At 34.9% G+C, this 26,558-nt stretch overlaps 4 protein-coding genes across 5 annotated transcripts; 2 read left to right on the top strand and 2 right to left on the bottom strand.

Moving 5' to 3' along the window:
* Positions 1–647: 647 nt before the first annotated feature.
* Positions 648–4,738, bottom strand: LOC145620645 (transcription termination factor MTERF2, chloroplastic-like). Its single transcript, XM_081675349.1, has 6 exons — positions 4,023–4,738; positions 3,009–3,417; positions 2,608–2,823; positions 2,294–2,401; positions 1,466–1,740; positions 648–1,169 (listed from the first exon to the last, which is right to left on the bottom strand). Exons 1-6 carry the CDS (start codon positions 4,700–4,702, stop codon positions 884–886), a joined length of 1,974 nt encoding a protein of 657 aa, XP_081531475.1. The 5' UTR covers positions 4,703–4,738; the 3' UTR covers positions 648–883.
* Positions 4,739–5,439: 701 nt separating this feature from the next.
* Positions 5,440–11,029, bottom strand: LOC145620522 (NADH dehydrogenase [ubiquinone] iron-sulfur protein 8, mitochondrial). Its single transcript, XM_081675207.1, has 8 exons — positions 10,859–11,029; positions 8,754–8,835; positions 7,472–7,525; positions 7,235–7,326; positions 7,010–7,123; positions 6,193–6,260; positions 5,996–6,107; positions 5,440–5,831 (listed from the first exon to the last, which is right to left on the bottom strand). Exons 1-8 carry the CDS (start codon positions 10,910–10,912, stop codon positions 5,736–5,738), a joined length of 672 nt encoding a protein of 223 aa, XP_081531333.1. The 5' UTR covers positions 10,913–11,029; the 3' UTR covers positions 5,440–5,735.
* Positions 11,030–12,536: 1,507 nt separating this feature from the next.
* On the top strand, positions 12,537–17,583 carry LOC145621158 (uncharacterized). 2 transcript variants are annotated; one of them, XM_081675890.1, is made up of 3 exons: positions 12,537–12,803; positions 12,899–13,017; positions 17,389–17,583. In XM_081675890.1, the coding sequence occupies exons 1-3, from the start codon at positions 12,661–12,663 to the stop codon at positions 17,406–17,408; spliced, it is 282 nt and encodes a 93-aa protein (XP_081532016.1). In that variant the 5' UTR covers positions 12,537–12,660; the 3' UTR covers positions 17,409–17,583. The 2 variants fall into 2 exon arrangements, with proteins under 2 accessions (XP_081532016.1, XP_081532015.1); XM_081675889.1 differs by lacking the exon at positions 17,389–17,583 and adding an exon at positions 15,771–15,990 and having other exon boundaries at positions 12,540–12,803.
* A 3,754-nt stretch (positions 17,584–21,337) lies between these two features.
* LOC145620835 (uncharacterized protein At1g01500-like) lies at positions 21,338–25,918 on the top strand. Its single transcript, XM_081675551.1, has 3 exons — positions 21,338–21,605; positions 22,419–23,226; positions 25,276–25,918. Exons 2-3 carry the CDS (start codon positions 22,540–22,542, stop codon positions 25,477–25,479), a joined length of 891 nt encoding a protein of 296 aa, XP_081531677.1. The 5' UTR covers positions 21,338–21,605; positions 22,419–22,539; the 3' UTR covers positions 25,480–25,918.
* The last annotated feature ends 640 nt before the right edge of the window (positions 25,919–26,558 follow it).

The raw sequence follows: 26,558 nt of genomic DNA, 5'->3' as shown, positions 1-26,558 counted from the left end.
TTGTTGTATTATGATGGATTATTTATATATTTATTGCTTTCAAAGAACACTTTCCCTGATTTTTTTTTTTTTTTTTTTTTTTTTTTTTAAACCACACTTTCCCTGATAATCTCCCTTGAATCCTTAATCATACATGCAGTGATACAGAATTTCGTAACCATTTGAATTCATCAAGCTAACTTTAAAATTTTGAATGTCGTACCACCCTCTTGTAATACATACGATACGAGTAAGATTTTTGTGAGTAGTAAGCTAGCTCTTGAGTTTGGCGTCTGCCTAAACCAGTAAACCACCCCTTATTTTTTTATTAAATTTCTTCAAAATAATATTTTTTAACTCGATATCTTATGACATACAAAGTACTTCACATAAATTAGAGTATCGTTTTTATAACAGAGTAAAAAAAAATGTTGTGCATGTACTGTGGTATTATATCGAAACAAAAAAAAAAAAAAAAAAAAAAAAAAGGCTACTAACACAATTTCTTATACTGTCATTACGATGAACCAGACATCTTTACACCAAAAAAAAAAACAATGAACAAGACATCTTTGCACCAAAAAAAAAAAACGATGAACACGACATCTTAGCGAGACTACATGAGCAGCATGGGGCTATCTCATCATGTATACTAAATTTACAACATATTTAAATTGATAGAGAAAATTAATTATTAATCGAAGGTAATTTAGAAATGGTGACAACTTTTTGGACCTACTGTAGTATTCTTCGTGTTAGACAATTAATTCCAAATGAATGAAGTTTATATAGTAATTATGTAATCTAATTTCTCCATCTAACGATCTATACATCTCAATAGTACAGTCTATTTGAGTATAAGTGTTGGCTAGTTTGTATACAATGGGTTGGGACCAAGGGCTAGTCAACCCGAATCAAACAGCACAATATTAGGATCATTACTCCGGAATGAGCTAGAATCAAGTTCACTAACAGAAGAACAATCCATAGTTTCAGAATCTGAAGCTTCTTCATGAAGTGCAATAGCGCCTGATTCAAATCTCTGCCGCTTTTCAACTGCAGCCTGGACTCGTTCCTTAAATTCCTCATCACTGCTTGCCAACATATACCGGAGTTTGAAATTCACCCGATTCTCTAGCATAACCTTGTGCCTTGGTATGATTCTGTCTTCTAGAGAATAACTAAAAAACCTGAATGATAACAGCCGTCAGAATTAGTCAATATGATGGAGTGTTTGCTCAATTCATAACCATTTTTTTCTAGTTTTGCACTTGACTGGGGATGTTTAAGAGAGTTTGGAGAGGACTTCAACAGAATGATGACAAATTTTGTTTATAAAAGTTCCTTCTATGGAGACAATGGAGTAATAGGAGCAAGCAAGCGAAACTAACATTTGTCATCTACAATCTGGTGAATTTGTTTACTTTAAAAGTAAGGATTTCAAAAGTATTGTACTTCACATATAGAACTATAATTAAGATTTTACCTTGGAAATTCGATGAGATCCTTTACAGGACGGATCATTGTTCTTCGCAGGTAGCGATACTTGGGTCGGAGAAGCTCGACATTGTAGCGCAAGAGCATTGGGAAATCAGCAATTATCTCACCTAACAGTCGAAGACTAATCCCAAGCGACAGATAATACTTTACATTGCCATCCAGCTTATGTGCAATGCTGCACCCCAATAGCTCTGGTGCCAAAGCCACTACCTTCGCTATATTTTTCTGTGTGACTCCAGCTTTTGTAAGTAGGAACACAACCTGGCAGTGAATCATGACTTAGTCATACATAAGATAGAGATTTGGCCCTTCAATGCCAATAAATCAACATCCAGAGTCACAATAAATCATGAGAAGCTAATACTAAGTCGAGATTCAAAGGTACATTATAGTAAAGCTAATACTAAGTGATGGGAGCAGTTTTCAACACTTTCCATAGCTCATAGTAAACAGCTTTGAACTTAGAGTAACAAAGCTCAACTTCATTATCATCTAGCCCCAGCTTAAAGGAGAGGAAAATAGAAAGGAAGAAAGAACAGCCGAAATTAGGAGTATCATTCCATATAATTGAGACAAAAAGTCTAACTGCAGGACCAACCCCTCAGTCTTCCCTATATTGACACTATCAAGTAATGGAATTAAAGTATTAAACAGCACTGTACTCCAGCATAGAATTATTTTGTTGTTTGAGCGGCACAAAGGAAAAGCTCATCTGTATTCTATCACTAGACTTCAATGATACAACTCCTAAACAGTGCAGGCAGATGGAACTATGGAAGTATAACATTATCAACCAATGTAAGAGAGGACTAACCACTGGCCGAATTTTCTTGTAAAGGCTGTATGTCAGCAACGGAGGAAATTTAACAAGCATGCGACCGATGGCATCATCTGTGATACCTAAGTCTTGCAGAAACCGTACCTACAAAAGATATTAAGACACCTGTCAAGGAAGCTAGATGACAGCAGGTGCATTCAACTATAGTTGCATTTCTCAGCAAAAGAAAATAAAAAATACTGTACTATAGATTAGTATACAACTAAAAAATACTTTTATAGTAGAACTAATCCAATACGATTCGTAGATGGCATGTTCACTTATTTTGAGGAGGAAAATAAATACACTACCTTTGGAACAATAGTAGCTTCCATGTCAACACAGAACACCATTGGTTTGATGACGAGCATCCTTCTCATGCCATCTCGATCGATTCCAAGATAATAAAGGAACTTGAGAAGAGGTTTCCATCTTTCCTCAATACTACATGCCATCAACTGAGGTTTAAATGCCAGTAATCTTCCAACATCATTATCAGCTAGCCCAAATTCTTTCAGATAGTTTACCTGAAACCATTCATGAATTTTTATTCCATTGAAAAAAGAAACATGGTGACATTATTAATCTTTGAGCACTATTTTACCATCATTTGGCTGTTAATTACTACTCCTATTATCTAATGAGCCTAATATGGCTCTCATAATCATTTTTTATTACAGAACTAACAAAAAGAAATGCATAGTCATTATACCTTTTGCTTCATCTCTTCAAAAGTAAAATAGCCAAGAACTTTGGGGAAATCATAAACCATCGTACCAAAATCATGGTTGTTCATGCCCATGTCTGTGTAAAAACTCACACGAGTTTTCACTTCTTCCATGCTAAAAGCCAATAATTCTGGGCATCGGCTGATGACGTAACCCATCCATTCCCTCCTCACACCTTTGTTCTCTAGATACACAACAGTCTCATCCATTTCTTCTATGCTACGCCTCAAAATGGTCTCTCCAATTCTTGTGAGCACAACTCCTATGTATCTTCCCTTCACATGAAATGACTTCAGCCACTCTACATGCTCTCTTATTAATGGGACACCCCCCTTTGCCATGCATATGATTCTACCAATCTGAGGGTGTGACAATGAATTGTGTTTCAACCACCTACAATATAATTAAAGAAACACATTGATTTCTCTCACATCAACCTCCTCAAAACTACAGCTAAACAAGCTAAGGTAGCTTTTATCAACTACAAATTCATTGGGACCTTTCGTATGCAAACGAACTTTTCAATAAGACTTTGCAAATCAAATTAATGTTGCTAGTGCAATACACTACCCTTCTGGAATTTACTGAGCAACTTATGATTATTCCAGAAACATAATCAAAGAAGTTGCTAACCTATGAAGGGAACTAAAATCAACAATGTACAAAAACATCATCTCAAGATTCTCAACTATCAAATCATACATAAGCCTTAAAAAATCAAATATTACAAATAATCATGAAACCCATCCACCTACTCACTCAAATAACAGGGTTATATGGTAAAGTTATACTGTTATAGGATGTTACATTGTTACTCGAAATCAAATCTCGTCTACACTATCGCCCTTAGCATCTCTCTTTGCGCCAAAATTAGCAATTTAAAAAGGTACAAAGTAACAAATATTAAATCCGTACATAAACGATCATAAACATACAATTAAGCAATTCAATAGCAAATCATAACCAAAATTCAAAAAACAGTTAGAAATTCAGCTCACCTAATAAGAGGAACAACATTAGACGACTCAATAAATTTTCGAGCTCGAGCATTAAACGAAAAACTCGAAAATTCAGGAACTTTCTTCAAAGCAGCAGCCTCAATCATAACCAAATCAATGAAATCACCCAAATTAGACCCCATATTCCTAGAATAAGTAATACCAAATTTACCCTTTCTAACCATAAAATCAATAAAAATCTCCAAACAAACTTCCCTCCTTATCTTAATAGCCTTCATCAAAATCTCGCCTTCTTCACCATCATCATCTCCCTTCAAAAGGGTATTCAAAGGAGGGAGAGAAAGGTCATTTCCATGAGGTGGGCGGGTATAAATTGAACCCGGAAATTGAGGTGGGCGTTTTCTAACAAGGGTCAATTCCAGAATTCTTGCTTTCTCTTCTTCTGATAACAAAACGTCGTCGTTTTTCTCGTGGGTTGGAAGCCATTGTTGTTGGTTGGGGTTGAGGAGGAGGAAGGAGGTGGATTTGGAGTTGTGGGTCCGAAGAATTTGTTGGGTGTTAGGGTTTAAGATTGGGGGTTTTGGGGGGTCGGAAGGTGGAGGATTTTGGGAGGAGGAGAGAGAAAAATAGGTGATGAAAGGAGAAGATTGGTGATGGTGGTGGTTATGGTGGGTTGGGAGGTGGAGGAAGGTGGTGGAAGTGGTGGTGTGGCAAAACATGATGATTTTTTCATTTTGGATAAAGTGGCGCCATGGGTTTAGTTGAGCTCACTCTACTTGTCATTTTACCAATGTGGCTTTCCGTTTATAGATACAATATACAAATCGTAACTTCGTCTTGTTTTCGACCCGTCCCGACCCTAATCCAATCCAAAAAAATCCGATTTAGATTTCGACTCATGGTATAATAATTTAATTAGTGTGTGATTAGAGCAATATCCCAGATTGCTAGTTTGTACCATTTTAATTTGATTATTATATTCAATTGTGCAGTTCAAGGGGGATACTATTTTTTTTAACCTCATGGTTAAGTATTTTCTAATCACCCAATCCAAACTCACCAAATCTAACGAATTAATACATTAATTTTGAGGTAGAGTTCAAGTGTATGGGACAAATCTACCGGTAAAATAATATAGGACCCATTCACGCCTCAACCTCTTATTCTTTCTTTTGGTGTTCCACCCGGTTCACCCTTGGGGCTAATTTAGATTCAGAGATCAGTTCTAAGTGGTAAAGTTTCAGTCCCCTCCCAATTGTTATTGTGGGAGATCGAACACGCAATTCAACCTACCAAGTATAGTCCTAATCACCACTACACCAACTGTCAATTGGTCTCAACCCGTTATTCTCCTTGGGAGGAGAGTTTGGTCATGTCTAACAATGCCAAAATGAAAAGTTTACCTATAGAAAAGCCTGGTAGAATTTGGTCATGTCTAATAATGCCAAAATGAAAGTTACTTCTAAAATCCGACTCTGATTAAAAATATATATAGGCCCAATGTGTTTTCCCAGCAAGGAATGAAAAATGGCCTAGGGAACCCTGGCATATAAGTTGAGTAATTTAGCAGCCAGAACTAATGGAGTAATGGCTAAACATATACCAAAATCTACAAGATTGCAATTTAACAATGTTTACAAGGGCCAATTAACAACAAAATGATCTCTGAAACTCCAAACAGAGAAATTTATTGGTTTTGATTCAGAAGCCACAAAAAAGGAAAACATCATAGCCTCATGGAACCAACTGAGATCAGCGATACAAACTTTCTGATCTCAGATTCTCTGAGATCTCGGTTTCCCATCGATCACCATTTTCCAGCAGTTTCTCCTTGTCGTACAGAAGCTCCTGCAACAATTTGATGAACGGAAGGCTTCAGAGATGGCTTTTAAACATCACAATGAGAGAAAAGAAAGGAGGGAGAGGATTTGGTTTATTGTCGACAACTAAATGCTTCTTTCATTTGAGCAATCTGTTGTACACGACAGGGAATTTATCAGGAAGTTACTCACCTCGTGAGTTTCTGTTGCAAATTCAAAGTTTGGTCCTTCAACAATGGCATCAACAGGGCATGCCTCTTGACAAAATCCACAATAGATGCACTTTGTCATGTCAATATCATACCTTCAATGAATACATCATCAGTGAGACACTTCAAAAATAAAGTCTCCGAGTACATAAGATTTTCAGAATAAGTATATGTATTTACCTGGTAGTCCTACGACTTCCATCTTCCCTTGCCTCTGCCTCAATAGTTATTGCTTGAGCAGGGCAGACCTAAGATTAGACAAAAATTCGAATTTTAATTTTCACCACACCTTAACTATCAAAGAGCCAACAGCTCATGATTGGGGAAGCTAGTAAGCATATCATAGATCAATTAGACCATAATCATAGCGCATACTACAACAACCATATGCATTCCTATATCATGTATTACTGGAAGGAAATGACAAAAACAGCGAAAGGCAGAAGCAAGGAACCAATAACTGGAAGACAGGATTACAAGATTTTCGCATCTAATGCGTAAACTTCCAGTACAAACTGAACAACACAAATAAGAGAGAATTTTCAAACCAACTAGATCCCAATGCACCTTATATTCTTATGGAAACAGAAAAGAGACAGGTAAGAGCTTTTTCTCAATATAGACATTCAACTGATTCATAATTTGTCCTGATCATATGAACAATCAGGAAGCCTAGATTAGCAAAAAAGTTCAACCTGTGTCTCAACCTTCATCTACATCAATTTTTATAGTTTTCGAGCTAGGGTGTATGATGTACAGGCATTATAGCACATAAACCTAAAAGGCATACAGCCCTACAAGACAGTTATATTTTTCGAGTAATTATATTATAAATGACTGTCAAATGATAGAGAATGCACTCCCTATACAAGGTCCAGAACTCCATTTTTTAAATATGCAGCAGGATATGTACTAAATAGTACCCTACGGAAAAAAATATATCATAGAAAGATAACATATCATTAAAGGAGAGAATACAAAGATCTGTAGGTCTCACAGCTTCACAGAGTTTACAGGCAATGCAGCGTTCCTCTCCTGTTGGATACCGGCGTAGAGCATGTTCTCCACGAAAACGAGGGCTCAAAGGGCCTTTTTCAAATGGGTAATTGATCTGCAAAATGGAAGTGTATAAAAAATGTTGCCATCTGAAAGTAGCTGTGACAAAACATATTCCAAAATTGAGCAGTAAATATATAATAAAAAACACTAAGAAGACACTCACAGTCACTTTGTCATCGAAGAAATACTTGAGAGTCAAAGATAATCCTCGAACCATCTCAGTGAGAAACAAAGTATTTATGCTTCTCTCAAAAACTGCAAGCAAAATTAAATTTCCAGGACTTAACACATGCAAAAAAATAAAAAAGAAAAACCTTCTAGACAAAAAAAAGTGATACATTAGCCAAAGCCAAATGACAAACTTATTATAAATTATAAGGAGTCGAGACTGTTGTGTTACCGGAACTCCAATCCTTTGATATCTCTTTAACAAGTTGCTGTCTTTCAGCATCATCTGTAAGAAGCAGATCATAAGAAGAGTCAGAAACAATGGCAATCTAGTATAATTCTTTTTTTTTTTTTAAATGTCATGCTTCCTGTCCATATTCAAGTGTTAATTTCCACCAGGAAATTTTAATCAGATGCATCCAAGCCTATCAGAGGCCCAATACATAAATGTCTGAAAATCTGCTACAGAATTTGAATGCCTGCCTATGATTGAGCCTTTCACACAGCTAAAATCTAAAATCCTGAATGAACGAAGTCAATTTTCTAGGGCAAAGGGATACTCAATATTTCACCACCTATTGACATAATCACTTTGATTGCAGTAATTGGGTCAAGAAGAATCCAAAGATAGCAAAGTGGTCACAACAATATGCAATGGCCCAATGGGGTTGTAGTTAAAAATAAAAAAAAAAATTAAAAAAAAAAATTGAAATAAAATAAAAAGCTTCAATTTCCTTTATAACTTAAAAACCACTTCATCTGAGTTTTCTAAACAAATTCCTAACCAAAGGGACGGCATCATGACTGTCCAAGCAAAGTATGATTAACTTGATATTTTCAAATAGAGGGGAGGAGGGCTAAAACTTACAAACTGCAGACCTAATCTCAACATAGTATTTTCTAATGTGCACCAATCAACACAGGCTAAAACTAATCATCACAGATCAACTAATGTGCATCAATCACCACAGGCTAAAACTTACAAACTGCAGACCTAATCTCAACATAGTATTTTCTCGTGTAGAAGGCCTCAAAAGAAGTATAGTATGGTTGTACTAATTTCTCCTTCACTAAGGTCTATTTACACCTTGGCCCCCAATTCTCAATGTTTGGTAGGTAGGTAGGTAATAGAGAGCAAGCAGATTAAACACCTTTGAGGATTTCAATGGCCGAGGAATAACTTTCTTGAAAAAAGTGTGATGTATCCTTTTCTACTACATAGCCCATCTATGACTTTATCATAAATCTATTAAATGTAGAGAGATCTTTATTATCCTCGTACAAAAGAAACACAATCCTAATGAGAAAGATAACAAAACAACCAGGACCTGAAAGCTTATGTTGCATGATAGCATACCAAGTACAATTAGAACATCAATTGATCCTTAATTTTATCCTACAGTCACTTTCCATCAAAGATTCCAATATTCAACAACCGTTTATTTAATTTCAGAAGAATTTCCATTCATCAAATGAATTAAAGGAAAATTTATACAAAACATAATTCGACACACCTTTATCAGTGGAAAACGAATGCTTGGTGGCAAATGATCTATCCTGCTGGTTGAAGCCTTGGAATGCTTGTCCAGTCAAAGCCTGCATAAGCAAAAGGGTTAAAGGTTTACATTTACATAAAGAAATAAATAAGCAAAAATCACAAGTCTAACAACAAAAAAAGCAACTGCAAATGACAATGTATACCAACTACTTCTGCAAATGGCACTAATTGCCAAACTATCCCAAAAAAAACTCAACCCATCTTTATTTAGATAACAACATAATTTCACTAGGAGATCTTTTATGATCGTGTGATTATTCTCAAACTCCCCAAGTTAGTTTTAATAAGAGAATTATGGAGAAGACAATCACTATAATAACTTAAGGATGAGTTCCACATATTGATATAATACTCCTTCTATATTTTTTATTACCCACAGATGGAGGTTACGGAAATGCGAATGTAAAGTTGGATATGCAGGAACACTCTAAGAGATAGAATCAGAAATGAGGTTATTCACAAGAAGGTAGGTGTGGTAGGCAAAGCAAACAAACTAAGGGAAAATCGCATGCGTTGGCCTAAGGGTGTATCGGTACGAAGAGTGGAAAGAGGGACCATGGAGGGGTTAAACAAGGGAGAAGGAAACGGAATATGACTTGGTTAGAAGGAGTTTGGAAGGATATGAATATATGGATGTGCATGAGGATGAGGCAATGGATCATAAGTCATGGAGGAGGAGGATCTTTGTTGATGACCACACGGAATAATCAAATTTTGGTTCATGTAACCGACCCCACTTATGGGATTAAGGCTTTGATTGATTGATTTTCATTTTGAGTAGTTTTTATGTGATTCACACACTTTTATTTTATTTTATTTTAGGCAAATGTGTATTCTACCTTACCCCTTGACCCCATAACATTTACACATTTTCACTCATTCTTCCTTACTTTATTAACCTTTTTCTAACACTCAACCACCAATTTACTACATCTCTTAGTTTACCCAGTTTTTTTCTAAAAACATGAGTCTACAATAATGGGTACATCAAAAGAAAACAAAGAAGTATACATGACTAAAGTGGAGAGGGTATCTAAGTAAATCAATTAATACATTTTCAGATTATTTTTTTTTCGCGGAGGGGCAACAGAAGTTTAGGATATATGTAACTTGCTACTTATAGGGCAAAGAGGTGAGTGATTGTACACCTTTGTTCGCAATCACATCTACTATCCTTCCATAACTCGAAAATTCATAAGGCATAGTATTGTATAGCACTATAGCATAATACATGATAGCAGGCACAAACTGAGTTAACTGACCATATCATCCTAGAAATGAAGGCAATTGATGAAAATGTGCGATTCGAACCTCAAACATCTCATAGAAAAATCCATCTATTCATAATATCCACATGCTTGAAAATTAAAGAAAATAAACAGGACTCAAATCGATGAATTCAATACGTGTGGCAACAAAATGAACTGAGAAGTAAGAATAACACAGTTAGCACAAAGGTTACAAAAACTCATAGCCGATCATTACATGCCAATCATTTGGCAATTGATGATCCGAAATACTAGGGTAACGACCTCCAAAGAGTCCAAATCAAATAATCGGAAACAAGGCTGCAGATACTACTTCATTACAAAATTATCCCAATCCCAGCTTCAACATCATCGTATGGAGCCTTTTTACAGCAATCTTCAAATGAATTGACGGTTAACAAGTTAAATTACAGAAAATTATAATTCTCTAAATTAAGCACCAACTACTTCCACACCAATCAACTACAACACATAAAGGTCAAAGACATTAAAATCATAACTCCAAAAATCATATTTCTTGATTTAAATTTCAATTCTTTCTGAACCTCTATGCCCTAAATTGATTGATATAAATCAAACTAGATTCAACATCACAACCAAAAATTAAATAAATTATCACAAAATTGAAGCATTCCACATAATAATGAGCTAAGTTACAAATTCTCGAAGACAAATAAATGTGAAACAAAGCAATGCAGAATATTATAAAATATATACAAGAATAAATTCAGCAGTTTCAAGAGAATCATTCAATTGAAAAATCTAGGGTTTCAAAAATGAGGAGGAAACTTACGAGCTGACGAGGACGAAGAGAGAGAAGAGACTTCCGAGCTAAGATCGCCGCCATTGAAGGAAATGGTGAGAGAAAATTTACGATCGATTGATCGACGACTCGATGCTTCTCTCTTTGGAGGGACGTGGGTGGTTTTGAAGGTGGTAGAGTGAGTGACGTTAAGAGGGACAATCCAGCAACCGACTCGGAGATTGGGACCAAGGAAAGAAATGGAACATCAAATGATGCGTTTTGGTGCGTTTGTCCTATAAACGCTGCGTTTTACTTATGGTTCTAAATATTTACAATTTTTTATTTCTTTTAGTAGTATTTTATTTTTTTGCAAGTAGTTCATACATTTTTTTTTTTTTGAATTGTATGTGATGGCATTTTTTTTTTTTTGAATCGCTATTATAATTGTTGTTAAATAAAGCTTGACTCACTTTGTATGATCATTTGATCAACTATTTAGGATATTGAGAAAATGAATTAGATTACTTCGCATACATTAGTGTAAGAGAAGTAAAAAAGTTTTTTTGACTTTTTTAATTTTGCAAAGTTAAAGCATAAAAATAAAAACTAGTCAAAAGTTTTATGAGGTGCAATATTTCTTCACCCTTTATGCATCTCAAATTTAAACCTCCTTTCCCCTCTCTTGTCCTCTTTTCACGTGCACCTATTTGCATAATGATCATTCTAACCTTAGTTGCTAAATTTCACTCTGCCCTTTATCGGTTTCGTTCTCGACATTTGATGGTGGTGACTCAATGGCCGAATCTACAAAGGGAGAGCATATAAGTGATACACTATATTAAATTAATTGATGGTAGGGGTGAACAACAATTTGAATTGTGTGTCTGTGCAGTGTGCACGCTTGTGCAAAATCCACTAGATCAATTTTACAATGACGAAGAATGACAGAGTGTGCCCTTTTAGGCTAAGAAATGACATAGAATAAGAGTCAATGATTCAATAAAGAACGGAAGTGCATAGTGTCTAACTTTAGATAGTGGAAAGCTTAATGTAGTAAAATATTATAGAGTTTATGCTTAAAAAAAAGTGTAAATTGTACTAACACAAACTTGAAAATGTAAAATATAACATTTGTTTTCATACCAGGTGAATATGACATACTGACGTGTGTTGAAAAAGTTTATGGTACAATTAAGACTATTTACTATTTATTGGTATATGCGAATTGGGGTGGAGTTTACTCCCAAAGTCATATGAAAATCTCTTTTAAATGTAGTCGATAAATACATTTGGTTGTACCATGTACACAATATAACCAATTTTCATGATGATTATACTAATTTTTGTATTAATAGTGAGTTTGTTTAGTTTTACAAAAGCATTGTTGACATATATCAGTGGAATTTTTATACTACTTGTATTTTGCTAATTACAATTTGAGTTATCAAGCTAAGATTGATTTAGTGGAAAAGGTTGAAAGTTCAATCTCCATTAGTGATAATTTGAGGGTGGAGAGCTTTACCCTTCTCCATTCACTCTCAAAGCGTTTGATCCGCTAATATTACTCCAAAACAACCATGAAGGTCGAGGTGTGGTCAGATCCTTTTCCTAAATTTCCTAAACAAAAATAAAAAAAAAGTTGATTTGATTTTTAGTTTTGTAAAAAACTATCATTACCACCAAAACGACGCCGTACTGTCGTTTCCAATTGACATCTCTTTCCAATTGACATCTAGGCTGAAGTCAAGCCCCAAACACCATCTTCTTGCTAATCCAAAACCCCACTTCAATTCAGCTTTTTTTAGGGTTTAAGCCCCTTCTTTCCCTCTATTCAATCTGTAAAAATAATAATGGCAACAACGGGAATACGATCAGCCATGGCTTCCGGAGCTAGATTAATGGCGGTTCGATCAAAACCCTCTTCTTTTTCTCTCACTCCAAAGCAGCTTTTAGCTTCCTCATCTTCAAACAGACCCATTTCTTCCGCTTCTAGGTACCCCATTACTTCAGTTCATTCATTGGATTTTCTGTTTTTTTTTCTTGGTAATTTTATAAATTTAATTTGGCTGGTTTGTTATTTTGTTGAAGGTTGGCATCAATGTTGGGAATGGTGGAGTCACAGAAGCCGCTTCATAGTGCAATTGCTTCGGCTCGTCTTACGTCGATTCTTGCTCTTGATTCAAGCTGCTGGAGTTGCCTTTCTCTAGGTGATTTGATTTAACTGTTGAATTTGTTGTTGAAATTTTATGATTGAGTTTATTTTCATAGATTTTAAAATGTGGGATTGTGGGCTAATCTTAAATTTTATGGTGTAATTATGGAAGTTGTTAGTTATGGTTTAGGTTTGTATGAATGTAATTTGCTAATTTGATTCTGATTCATGTGTGATCTCCGGGATATACATTTGATTAAAAATTGCCCGATACTTGTTGATTGTATGGTAAGATTGATTGCTGTTGTAACTTGCAATTGTGTTAATAGTCAATGCCTTGATTCTCGATAGTTCTTCGGGTCTCTCTATTTGGTAGGTTGGAGGGGGAGGATGGGAGGGGCGGGGGAGGCTGGGCGATAGATAGAGGTGGTTATTGGACAGGGTAGCCCAATGATAATAGGGTCCATATAGGGCTAGAATGTTTTTCCAATTTAGTTGATAAAGAAAATACATAATGTAAAAATAATTATATAGATTAATTTGTATTCATATGTATTTAATAATGGCTTTGTCCAATATTTATTTTAATTGATATTTTGTAGGCCCGCCCATTATTGACCCGCGACCCGCATTGTCCCGATCCTATATTGACCCTATAAAATGTGACCCTCATTGACCCGGACCCGCAACCGACCCGCACCGACCCGCCCAATAACTAAGTCTAGCGATAGACTGAGAGCATGTACGGTGGTGAAATACCATGGATGATGAAATGAGTAGAAATGACACTCAGTTAAGTAGTTAACGTTATGCACAGTGAAAACTGAAGAGAGGAGTGAGGAAGGAAGGAAAAGATTGGAAATAAGTTTTTCTATATGTTGGAACTGTACTAATTAGTGTGGCTATATGTAAGACGTAACTGTTGAATAAGTGTCTAGCAATTTAGCATAATTAATTACTAGAAATGTAATTTGCTAGAGAGTGGACAAGAAGTTATGTGGAGTTTCTAGTTAGCATTTTAGTAGGCAGTAAGTGAGTAGCTGTAACATACCTTCTAGGTTTGCAGCGAGTGAAAGAAGTCTATCTTAATATGTGTGACTTTGTTAGGATTCTTTTTCCGTGTACCATAGCTCAATATTATGTGATTGTGGAAGACTTGGGAATAGCACTTTTATTCTCAAGATTCTGACTGAGAGGTGATTTTCCAAGTTGGAGTGTTGGACCATAGACCCCTTAATGGATCAGTGTACCTTCTCCTCATAGAGGCAGTACAAGCTCCAGCCTGCTTGTAATATAAGTTTGTCTGACTTTTTTTGAGTTTGCATAATTTGACATTGACTTTGAATAGTACAATGTACAAGAGGGATATGGTCTTGTTGAATATAATTTTCTAGTTACCATGCTGATTGGCTAGGATCTGAAAGTGAAGAAATAGCAAAACGAGGGATCGGGTAGCAGAGGGTGCAAAGTGATTCTATTTCTGTGATATCATTGTTGTGATTTAATTCACTAGCAAACTTACTGTGACTAATAATACCATTGTATCCAACCTTTAACCCTAGAGCATAATGTATTGACTCTTTATATGTTTGATACAAAGTATTAAAGGTGAACATCAAGATCCCACTTGAGATGTGTACAAAATTAGAATCAGTCGCTATAACATCATATACGTTATACCTAGTTTTCTGTAATAGATTTTAGAGCAGTGATCAATTCGTGATTGGACATAACTTGTGACAGTAAGGGCTCAGTTTGCCTGGCAAACCAATGGCAAGTTGTGCTAGTGGTGATCAAATCTAGACTGAACATACCTGGCAAACCATTGCTGCCTTTTTTTTTCCCCCTTCCTAAAACCAAGATTAGGCCAGGTGGCAGCTCCATGAAAACCTCTTCATACAAATTGGCATGTAACAAGGCGCTTATAATCGAAGAAGTATCCTACCATTTTTGGCTCCAAAATATTGAGTTCTTTTGATGGCCATCTAGCCACCTTCCACTGGCTAAAAAGTCTATGAAAGTCTATCCTACCTTGTATTTGAATCTTTCCAAGAAACCATCAGCCTAAACTTTACTTTGTATACTCACTTGCAGGCTCGCAACCGATGGCTCTTTAAATTTTAGAAAGTTCAAATATTATTTACAGCTGGCTTCTAATTTTGTTGTCTATAGCAGCAATTTGATTAGATTTGTAAGGCCTGTTTATAGGAAGTTCTTATTGATTAGAGTGGCTGGAAAATGGTCAAACTAGACTAGACTGCAGTGTCAAATACTTGTGGGTGCGTAAGTTTACATACATCATCCTGAAGATATATGGATTGTCCGGTGAACCCTTATATGAATATGCCTGTTTTTTTTTTTTCTTAAAAAAAATAAAAATTGCATGGCTTGATTAGATTATTGTTTTTGTGAAGTTAAACAAAGCTTTTAAATTCATTTTTTTCTTTTTTAAGGACTATGCCTACTAAGTAGAGCCCTTGTTCAATTTGGGGGAAGAATAATTGTTTATGGTGCTGAGCTACTAACCATAAAAACTTAATGCCGCTATTCCAGTATTTTCAGTAGAAAAAGTTGTTTAATCACTTTATGCAAATGGAAAAAGACAAAGAGAAAAAAAATAAAAATAAAAGAAGAAGAAAATTATTTATTTTCTACATGAATTCTAAGAAGGGGGCTTAGCAATTAGCGTGAAGGTTTGTGTGTTTGAATTAGTGATGGTACTGTGTGTTTTGCTGGTTATGGATGGAAGATGATGTTGTTCATTTTTCCTTTAGTCCACTGACTTGGTTCATCTCTTTGTTTCTATAGGATTTTCTTTGCCTTTGTGACGAGCTCTACAAGACCTTATTGGAGCAACTATATGATTAGGTGTTTTTGAATTTTTTCTTGTAATAATTGAAATTATTGTGAGGGACTGTTTGAAATTTTGGACTTGTTACTTGAGTTAACATGTTGCCCTTTTTTTATAAAAATTTTTGAGCACTGTATGATGTTGCTATTACCTTTCAATAGATTTAAGCTTGTCATATTTTTACTATTTTCTACAAAATACAGAAACATGTTATACTGAAGGAAATGATGAGTACGATGAACAATGTTTGTCATGCTTATGGTGCTTTATATTTATATATACAAGTTTAGAGACGCACGAACATTCGTGCGTGTGAATCTGTAAGTATAATTCTTTGGTTTCTTCAAGTAGAATTTTTATTTCTTTTTCTTTTTCTTTTTTTTTTTTCACATGTTAGTTTTTTAGATGGTAGTTTTTACAAAATGATGGTATTGTGTTAGTTTTTTTTAGATGGGAGTAATTTTTTTTTTATTTTTTTTTAAGGATGGTATTTTTTTTCTTAACAAAAAAGACAAAAATGAGAGGGGTATTTTGGGAAAGTGAAATTTATTACCCAAAACCCCCTTTCACTTTATAGTTTACAAGCTAAGAGACACACGCGATGCGTGTGTGTGCAATATATTTTTTTAAAAAAAAATTTATCAAGCTCGATTTAAAAATTGTTTGTCAAAAAAAAGAAATAGCTATTATAAAACCATATTATTAAAAAATATATGACTATGAGTTCATGAGGCTAAATAATAGAGTGTGATTATCTCAAAAAAAAAAAAAAATGGATAGTAGTTTTTTTTTTTAAAAAAAAGGTGGTAGTTTTTTTTTAAAAGGTGGTAGTTATTTTATAAAGATTAGTTTTTTTAATTTAAAAAAAAAGAAAAGAAAAAAAGAAAATGAGAAGGGTATTTTGGGAAAAAGAAATTTATCGCCCAAAACCCCTTCTCACTTTATATATTACTATAGATTGCTATCTAGGTAGCTTGATTTCTTAGGTTTGAGGAATTACATGATTTTGTTGAACCTTCTGTGCTGGTCTTTTGAGTAAGGGATGAGGATTGAGGAGTACCCAAAAAAAAAAAAAAAACAAGAAAAGAAAAAACAGGATATGATAGCTATGTGCACTTTGAGGTTTGAGCTGAATGTGGCTCATACAATATTGTGGGAAAGATTGTTGAGCTTGGAGTTTACGAGTTTGACAATCTGACATGGTTATTAATAATGTGTAACGAAGTACCATGATGTTCAAGTGAATCATATGATCTCATTTTTCAATTACCATTCAGTTATTGCTCTAGGAGTTGTGGCCTTGTGGGTAAATAGTCTGTTTGCAGTGAAGATACTGCATGGGCAGGAGTGGCACTAGGCCTTATTAGCCTTTCAATTGGACACAATATATTATCTAACCGACTAATCATCACTTCCTTATTAGCCTGATGCTTTAAAAGTTCTGTGTTTGATCGTTGTTATTTGTTATTGCCTTGCCTTTTTTCTCTGTTATAGTGTTTTTTCTTAGATGTTACCATAGGATGGTCTGAACAGTCCACTAATTTTCTGTTATTCTTCTTTTCTTCGGATTTATAGACTTTGCAGTTCCTCGGTGACCAGAATCAAGATGATGTGTTAGTTTGTTTCTCTTGCCGGTGGTTCAATCTCTTTTCCGAATATTTATTTAGGTTCCCAGTCTTTCCCACCTTTTTAGCAATTTTGTTTTTTTATTTTTATGTCTGTTCTCCCATGCTCATTAATGTAAGTCATCCAAGCTGGCTAAAAAGCTAAACATTGCATTTTTCTCCTTTGAACTTCTTTCTATTATAGGCTGGGAGCAAGAATTACAGCTGTATGGATATATTCCCCCCCCCCCCCCCCCCCTCCTTCTTTCAGAATAGGCATGTCTGGTTCCCATTCTTGCTACTCTCTGCTCATCGTTTTTCCTTGTCCATTTCAGTTTAGTATTAACATCTATCCTCTTTATGATCTCGACAAGTATATGCAAAATAACAGTGTTAATGCTAGGTGAAAACTTATGTATAGTTCTCTCCTAATTTTATCTTTATCAGCACCTATTATATTTTATTTGTGATTTTCTTAGTGCTGGTGGGCGGGTGTGGCTGCCTGCAGCCCTTTTCTGTAGAATTTCAAATATGCCTTTTAAGCGGGTCGGTCATTGTACACTTATGTATTTTGTTCTTTGAGCATGTAATTTGTTCTCTGAGCAGCACAGGATTTATGTTATGAGACTTATTTGTGACCTCAGATCTCTATAGAAACATTAGAAAGTAGGGGGTATGGTGGGGGCTTAGAAGTCTTTTCTTTTTATAGATTGGAAAGCCAGAGTTCGAAAATAAATCTTCTGCTGGGCAATTGTGCATGGCAGCAGCGCATGTTGTGCCATGTCTTGTACAAAAATAGGCCCCCATAAATCGCAGAATTTGAGTTTTTTTTGTTTCCAAGGCTAATCTATGAAGTGTGATCCTTTGAATTTAAATACGGGAACCTTTCTTAGGAGGGGCCAGGGCCCTTGAGGGCTAAATAAACTCCGTCTTTGGGGTCCATGTCCTCCTATGACTCACTCGTGCATACTATATGATCTTGTGTGCAGTAGAGGATCCCAAAGACTGAGAAGAGAGTGACAATGTAACCAAGCATTACTGTTCCCTTTACCATGTCTATGTGAGGTGTGAAATCACCCGTTGTGACCTTACAAATGCAACCGACCATTACCGCTCACTGTACCATGTTTATGTGAGGTGTGAAAGCACTCCTCGCAACCTTTCAAACGTGTATGATGTATTATTGTTGCAATTACTTCCAGTGGATGATTTAGAGCACTTGAATGGAAAAGTCCAATAGGCACAAAGACAATCTTCAGCCACGAATTTAGTACAAAATCTTGTGGGGTTAGGAAACTAATGGTCACTAGATTTGGTTTATAAGGAAACTTAGTTGTGGTTGAGAAGGTTTTGCAAGTAATCTCATTGTCAAATACGAAGTACTTAGTATATTACTTCGTACCTCTTTGTTTCTCTTTTTTAGTACTCCATATTTTTTATTATTTATTTTTAGTAGGGGATTTTGGATAAGGCCTAAGGAGTAGATGTTTTGTTGGCAAGACTAATTCAGCTGGTGTAATTAGTGGGTAGTTTGTATATGATTAAGAAGCTTTTAATGTCATTTTCAGAGTGATTAACATCTTTTTATACCAAATCTTAACTAGTTTAATTCATAAGTTCACCAACATACGAAATTGTCAAGGTGTCTATGATGAGGTTATATATGAAGATATAAAATTGACGGTTTTTTTTTTTTTTTTTTTTTTTTAATTTTTTATTTTATTTTTTTTTAATAAAGAGGTTTTAAGTGAAGTACGACTTTTGTCATTAGACAATTTATGTGAAGTACCATATTGCATTGAACTCTTACTATAATCAGTAAAAATAGTACTCCCTCTGTTTTTTTATATGTATCAGTTTGACCGGCACATTTACCGAGACGTTACTTTGACCATTATCAGATTTGTTTATGGCCTCATATTGAGGACTCTGTTTATGCTTGTGTTTAAGCAGAGTTTGCTCCTAAATTGGGGGCAAAGAGGCTTGGCCTCTCTAACCTCCATGTATGTCTCACGTGAACTACTGTTACTTTCCGTGGACTTCACGTGACATGGCGAGGGATTTTTTTTCCCTGAAATTTTGTTCCGAGGATTTTACTGCTAAAAGTACAGAACTCTATTATCACTGTCTGAAAGCATGGGCTCAATTTACCAAAATTCCTTGTAATTTCATTTCCATGAGAAAATTGCATCCTTGCATTTGAAATGTATTGTATTAGTTGTATGTACTAATCTTAAGTTTTCATCAAATGTTACCCACTGTCCAAGTTAAGCTATTAAATTACTGTTTTAAATTATAATTAGCGAGCATATGTATTGAAAATAAATTTGGCATAAACTTGACTTCTGAATCATATACAGACATATAGTACTTCATAAGTTAAAATGGAAGAACGAAAGTTACTATTCATGTATTCTGTTATAATAATATTGATACTAAAACTAACGAAGTAGTTTTAATTGATGTTCAGTAATGGTTTTACATTTATATATCGTTACTTATTCTTTATTCTTTCACTAGGAAAAAAAACTAAGTTTAAGGAATTGAGGCATACAAACCAATGGGTTTTACATAAATGAAAGATGATTTACCATAGATGATGCGATGATGCACTCTTTTAATAATGACTTATGACTTGTCAAAAAAAAAAAAAAAAAAAAAAAAAAAACTTATGAGGATGTTTAGCAATCATTCTCATGATTATCCCCCTAAAGTCCTAATATTTCTAACAAAGAAATGAAGAATGCGATGTTGACAATTTTGACAAACAAAAATTGTCGTCTAATCTCCCCATTCCATATGTGAAAATGTATCCAAGAGCTTAAATAGGATGAAGAAATGACTATATATTAAAAGGCGTTCTTCACTCTTCAACGTAGATGAAACCATGTCTAAACTTGCAAGTTCATTTAACAAAATAAATAAATTATGGTTTGATCTAGATTTGAACCTGCAACCTCCAACAAATAAAGGTTGTACACTTACCTTCTTAACCAACTTTTATTAGTGTTTTAAATTTCACATAATTAACATTATATATTCCTTTCAAATTAGAGGTTATTTAATTTATTTATTTTTTACAAGATTAGAAAATAAATACATACTTCGTATGAGATAAAAAAACCGTAACGTCCGAAGCAACGCCCGAATCACACTCAGTTGAACATAATTATCAAATTAAAAAAGTTCAAAGTCAAAATAGCACTCCGGGGCATTGCCAAGGACACACACTAGTTAAATATTGAAATGCGTACCATAAATCCTATGAATCAACATTGATACATAATTAAAATGAATGCGGTTAAAGAAAACAAAAAAATAGTGCAATAACTTTGTTAGAGATAATATCGGAAAATAAATATATGTGTTTCATTGTAATTATGGACGTACCAATTGATTACAAGGAATAACCACTAGTCCACAATGCCCTTAATCTACAACAAAAACTATTTTAGTGAACATTTGTTGTAATTTTTTTTCTTGTGTTCGTGGAAAATCGATTTACATTAGACTTATATAAGATATAAAATATATTTATATGATGTTTTGTGACATTAAGAGTCTGGTACAGTAACACGAGATAAATTAAGTAAAAAGATGGGGGTATTACTCATAGGAAATAAAAGTGTAACCTATAAAAAGACGGGTATTTTGTTTACTACATTTGTTTCATATTATTTGCACAATTTAACATAAAGTAAAGAATAAAAATGTAATCGTAATAAGTAACATGAACCAGAGGTTGTATTACATTAATTTAACAAAACTCAAAGTGTAATCAAACTACAAAATTATCACTACTAGTGTATTAATAAAATAATCATTTGTCAAACTTTATCAAAAAGGGGAAGGGTCAAATATCAACCATGTACGTAATCTAGGAGCACGTACAAAGTAAAACAAAAAAAAAAAAAAAAAAAAAAAAAGAAAGAAAGAAGTAAAACACATGATTTTTATTTTTTAGACAAAACATATTTATTTACATAAAATTAAAAACAACAAATACAACAACCAAATTACCAAATTCAGGATCTGGGCAGTTTCTATCCAATTCCCTCTTTATCTGTTTAATTGAAAAACCCTAACTCTTCAAATATAAATTGCCCAAAATACTTCAATTGCGCGCAAATACAAGTCAATTGAAGAGTGGGTATAGCTCAGGAAGCACCCAAATCCTTGATATTTTTGGTCAGTTTTTATATTATTTATCTGGGAATTTCTGAAATTTGTACTGATTTTTTTGCTTTATAATTTTTGTTTTGATTTACCAATTTGATCACACCTATGCACCTAACGAAATTTGTCTCTTTGTATGATGCTGGCTGACTCGGCAAAATTGTTGATCATATAATTGAATTCAATTGTAGATTTTATTTTGATTGATTAAATTTTAGTAATTGTTTGGTACCAATTTTCTTGCTGTAAAATTTAGTTAATAATCAATTTTATTTATCTGGGTATATTTGTATTTATGTTTTTATTTAAACCTCAGTTGAAAATTATCCGGGTTTTTCCATTTGAGGTTGATTTTACATTTTTCTCTATTTTTGGATTTAACCCCACATCAAAATTTGACACTTTTTCCTCTTATTGTGTTTTTTCTGCAGTTGCCATGCTTTCTTATCTTCTTTTTCTGGTTTTAGCAATTGGGGCTTAACTAGCTCTCTATATCACTATTTATCTAGATTCTTGCAATTTAAATTGTGTATTATGAGCTGAATAATCCAGTTTCATCTCCTTTTGGGTTGTTTGAATTTGGAATTGAATAATTGTCTCTTGTAGTCTGAATTGGTTAGGGGGTAAGGTTGCGTACATTTAAACCTCGCTAAGCATTTGAGAGGTTTTATGGGATTGTTGGTATTGTTGTTGCTGTTCTTTTGAGCTTATGAATTTACTTTCTTCTTGTTTGGTGTTATATTTGGTTTAGGGTGGTGTTATGCTTAGTTTTTAATTATAGAATATGTGTTCTTACTGTGGTTTCCTTTATTGGTATTGCGACAGCCTACAGGCTTCCTATGTTTTCACAAATTTCATCTTCTCTTTATGGTGTATCTCGAGTCATTCCATCCAACATCCTTGAAGGATTTCAAATAGCAAGAAGGATAGTACCTCTCTGGTTTTAATGGATGTGACTGTGAATGGCAATGGGTTCTTGGGCAACAATGGTCACTTGACTTCGAGACACTCACCCCGTCTATCTTGGCTTGATTTACGAGTCTTTTATGTGAGAATTAGCAAGTGTGAGATTGATGATTCAACCCCTGAGAACCTCACTTTGAACCATATCCCATTGGATCCCAACACCCTTCTTGAAGTAAATGGAGTAAGAGCTAGTATATATTCTGATGGAGTATCAACTCTTCTCCGAAGGGATCGACTTGATAAGAAATCTGAAGAGGCTACATATGTGAGCACAGACAGTATTAGGATAACAGGTAGCGTGAAGTTTGAGGTACTTGATAGGGATGCTCTTGTCCTTTCTGGGTATTTAAATAAGTGTGAGAGCAATGGTTATATTGATGGTAGTGAATCTGATCATGTATCTCGGATGTGGAGTATGAATTGTGAAACAGATGCAACAGTGGGGACTGGCTTTTTAAAAGGGAAACAGTTAATCGGATCTGAATTAGCTTTACCGACCATAGAAGTGTATGTTGCTGGATGTTTCATGGGGACACCTATAATGTTAACTAAAAGCTTGCATCTTAATTCTCGGAGGAAGCAAGTAAGAATGGCAATGCTAAATTCAATTCCTGAGAATGACTCTACTGAAAGCGAGAAAGAGTCTCCACCTCGGCTTCCTGTGCAGGTATTTCTTGGACTAATTTAGGGTTTGATTTGTAAATGAACATGTTTCTCTTCAGGTATTTTTTCCATGAATTTTAGTATGACCCTGCTGTAATCACTTTACAAATGTGTCATATACTTGCATGATAATGTTTACTCTTGTAGAAAAATGTCGGTCCTTGAAATAAAAATCCTTATCTTTAAGGTGTCGATGTGGTATGGGCTCTAGCACATGCTATATTTGTTATGATATAGTGATGGTGTAATTCTCTTTGTTCTCTGTGACAATGGGCATTTTTCTAATCCTTGTTATTTATATAAACTATCTGTGACTTGAATTGGGTATGGTGGAATAGTAATGGTTGTATATGGCAACTTGGTATCATGTTGAACCCTGGCTTATATGGGTTTCTAGCACATGTTATGATGTAGGGGATGGTAATAATGATATAGTAATCTCTTTGTTCTCTGTGACAATGGACATTTTTTTTCCTTCATAACTAAAGAATTTTTTGTGACTTGAAGTGGGTAATGTGGAGTGGAATAGGATGGTTCTATATGGTTTTTCGGTTACATAATGAATTTAGTTTACATGGGTTTCTAGCACATGTTATGAAATAGGGAATTAGGGATGGTATAGTAAACTCTTTGTTCTCTGTGACATTGGTCATCGGACATTTCTTTCCTTAATATTTGTTGTAACTTTATGTGACTTGAAGTGGGTACTATGGAATAGGAATGGTTGTATGGCAACATGGTTTCATGTTGAACCCTGGTTTACATGGGTTTGGGTCTTTGAGATCATATATTCCATCTTGTGCCCCATGGCCCACCTCCTTACCTTGACATGTCACCAACTTAAAACCAATCGGAAATCTTATTGGTAACTGTGGGTGAGTGACATTGCATAATCAAATATCACGGGTCATAAGATGATACATAGACACCTAGTGCTTGCTTGGTTGGTATAAAAGAATCATGAGAAGTAGATTTTCCAAGGAAGCAAAAGATTGCGGTACTGTTTGGTTGGCAAAACCATGGAAAGTCACACTTTCCACAAAATGGAAGAGTTGCTAAACTAGGCCCCCTCCCTATGTATGTGGAACTTTTTACTGGAAGTTGTACTTCCTGTTCTCAACGAAACGGCATTTTTTACTTCCAATGAAATTTCACTTCCCAAAAACTTTCACTTCATATGTTCAACAAAAGTACCACCTAGTACGGGATAAAAGTCCCTTTTGGATGAAATGTTATCTTATTAGTTGGATTGGGAATATATGCCTTCTAATTATACACTATATAGCTGTTGAGGGTGTGCTTGGAGTGAGGGTATTGTATCAAGGGTTAATACATGAATATGTGAAGAGAATGAAAGTGGTGGCAGATGAATTGAGATATTGATTGTGTTAGATGGAGGGTGGGGGAATATATTACCCTCAGAATGAGGGTAATAGCTACCCACCATTACACTACCTGAAGCTGAGGGTGCTTGTTTTTCTTCCCTCCTTCCCTGTCTCGCATTATGAAAATAAAGGTGGATGAAGGACTTGGAGATGGCGGCTGATGAATTGAGATAATGATTGTGTAAGACGGAGGGTGTTTTTTTTTTTTGGGGGAGGGGGGGTGGAGAGGAGGGTAGAGGGTTATAGTTACCCACCAGGCCACCACTACACTATCCGAAACTGAAGGTGATTATTTCCCTTCCCTCCCTCAGATTATGACAACATTGGCACTTTGACCTCCTCTTAAACCTTGTAGGTTCTCTATTACTTTATTAATAGCCTCCTACATAAGGCCCTGATAAATTGGATAGTTTAATCCTTTAGAAAAGAGGGTCAACCACACTTAACCTTTTCCTTTACGTTTTTAGCTTGAACATATACTGCTAGATGGTTATATGTTTTGGTAATTTGGGTGGATGTTTGTTGACCTCAACTATTGATTTTGTTTCTGGTTCTATTCTCCTCGTTGTGAAGCTGAAAATAGACTGCAAATACTGATTGTAGCATGCTTAATATTTGCTTTCTTAAGACGATAGATCACTCCATGTTGTGTTTATTGTTTTTTACAGGTGGAAAATGAAGGATACAGCAACTATTATCCAGGTACCGAGTATTTTGAAGGTGAAGATGGTGAGCTCTCATTTTTCAATGCAGGAGTAAGGGTTGGTGTTGGAATTGGCCTTAGTGTTTGCCTTGGAATTGGAATAGGCGTTGGTTTGCTGGTTAAAACTTACCAAGGAACAACACGCACTTTCAGAAGACGGTTCTTCTGATCCATGACCCCGATGCTCAGTGATAGCTGTTCTCTCACCTGCCCTTTCTTTGAATTGCTGTGAATTTATGTTTTAGATCGTGCAGCAAGTAATGTGTCTGCTTTGACAATACATGGTAAATCGCGCGTCAAGAACTTGCATACAAAAGACCACCTGCTTTGAGTGCTCTAAGCTTATGGCTCAGCTAATGAAACACTATTTGGTTTGGATAGGTGTGTTAGCTTGTTTCGTCGTGTAACACTCAAAATGCATAGTTATCTTCTAAGACGCAATTGCTGACAAGTTTTGTTGATGAGATTGGAAATGTGTAAAATTCCATGGACATGTTTTTTGAGTTGTAGATTTCTTAGTTGTGTGTATATTATGGTCCAGAATTATCAATTTCTACAGATTTACTTACTCCTAAAACAGAGTCTTGTTATCCTTTGTACTATTTGCATTTTCTGGGGTTTTTCAGTCTGGATATCAATTCACAATTCATGTTCGCTGGTTCATTGACGATTTACAAATCCAATTAGATGTTGCAGCATAGAAGTGACAATGACAATTTGCCAAATTCATAGTTTTGATCACAAAATATGGCATATACTTTAAACAGTTCTTTGCTGCAGTACTTTCCCAATACATGAGCTGCCTAGCCAATATATGTGGTCAGTGTGTAAGGAGGAAGTGTAAATTGATAGAGAGGGAGTCGTATTTAAGTATTTTAAGTTAAGAAACACGGAAGCCCGAAATTTGACATACCTTGTGATTAGCGTTAAACAAAAAAACACTAATTACTTATGGTAATCTATCCTCAATTATGGTCCGATGTATATGGTCAGAGTGTAAGGAGGAAGTGTAAATTGGTAAGGAGGGAGTCGTATATTAAGTTAAGAAGCATAGAAGCCCCAAATCCGATATACCTTGTGATTATTAGGGTTAAAAAAAATAATTTTGGCTTTTTTATGTGGTGAAACAGCAAAAAAAAAGTGTTTGGTAATTGACTTTTCAATCATCGAAAAAACTGGCTTTCAAGCGAAAATGAAAAAAGCTGTTATGAGTAGCTTTTTTCTTTGGATTTGACTTGTTGGCCCACA

This window comes from Chenopodium album, chromosome 27, assembly GCF_948465745.1.
Source record: "Chenopodium album chromosome 27, dcCheAlbu1.1, whole genome shotgun sequence".
Classification (NCBI taxonomy): Eukaryota; Viridiplantae; Streptophyta; class Magnoliopsida; order Caryophyllales; family Amaranthaceae; genus Chenopodium; species Chenopodium album.
Note: the sequence above shows the minus strand (reverse complement) of the source record. Positions and strands in the feature narration are given on the sequence as shown.

Bases quoted from the DNA above. Each gene is read 5' to 3' on its own strand.
- LOC145620522 (XM_081675207.1), bottom strand. From the start codon at position 10,912: ATGGCGGCGATCTTAGCTCGGAAGTCTCTTCTCTCTCTTCGTCCTCGT. The intron at 8,836-10,858 runs GTAAGTTTCCTC...TTGCTTATGCAG, and splicing joins CTCTTCGTCCTCGTCAGCTC to GCTTTGACTGGACAAGCATT. The intron at 7,526-8,753 runs GTGTGTCGAATT...TGCTTCTTACAG, and splicing joins TTCGTTTTCCACTGATAAAG to ATGATGCTGAAAGACAGCAA.
- LOC145620645 (XM_081675349.1), bottom strand. From the start codon at position 4,702: ATGTTTTGCCACACCACCACTTCCACCACCTTCCTCCACCTCCCAACC. The intron at 3,418-4,022 runs GTGAGCTGAATT...ATTATATTGTAG, and splicing joins AATGTTGTTCCTCTTATTAG to GTGGTTGAAACACAATTCAT. The intron at 1,741-2,293 runs GTTAGTCCTCTC...ATTCACTGCCAG, and splicing joins ACAAGAAAATTCGGCCAGTG to GTTGTGTTCCTACTTACAAA.
- LOC145621158 (XM_081675890.1), top strand. From the start codon at position 12,661: ATGGCAACAACGGGAATACGATCAGCCATGGCTTCCGGAGCTAGATTA. The intron at 12,804-12,898 runs GTACCCCATTAC...ATTTTGTTGAAG, and splicing joins CCCATTTCTTCCGCTTCTAG to GTTGGCATCAATGTTGGGAA. The intron at 13,018-17,388 runs GTGATTTGATTT...TCGGATTTATAG, and splicing joins CTGGAGTTGCCTTTCTCTAG to ACTTTGCAGTTCCTCGGTGA.
- LOC145620835 (XM_081675551.1), top strand. From the start codon at position 22,540: ATGGATGTGACTGTGAATGGCAATGGGTTCTTGGGCAACAATGGTCAC. The intron at 23,227-25,275 runs GTATTTCTTGGA...TGTTTTTTACAG, and splicing joins CACCTCGGCTTCCTGTGCAG to GTGGAAAATGAAGGATACAG.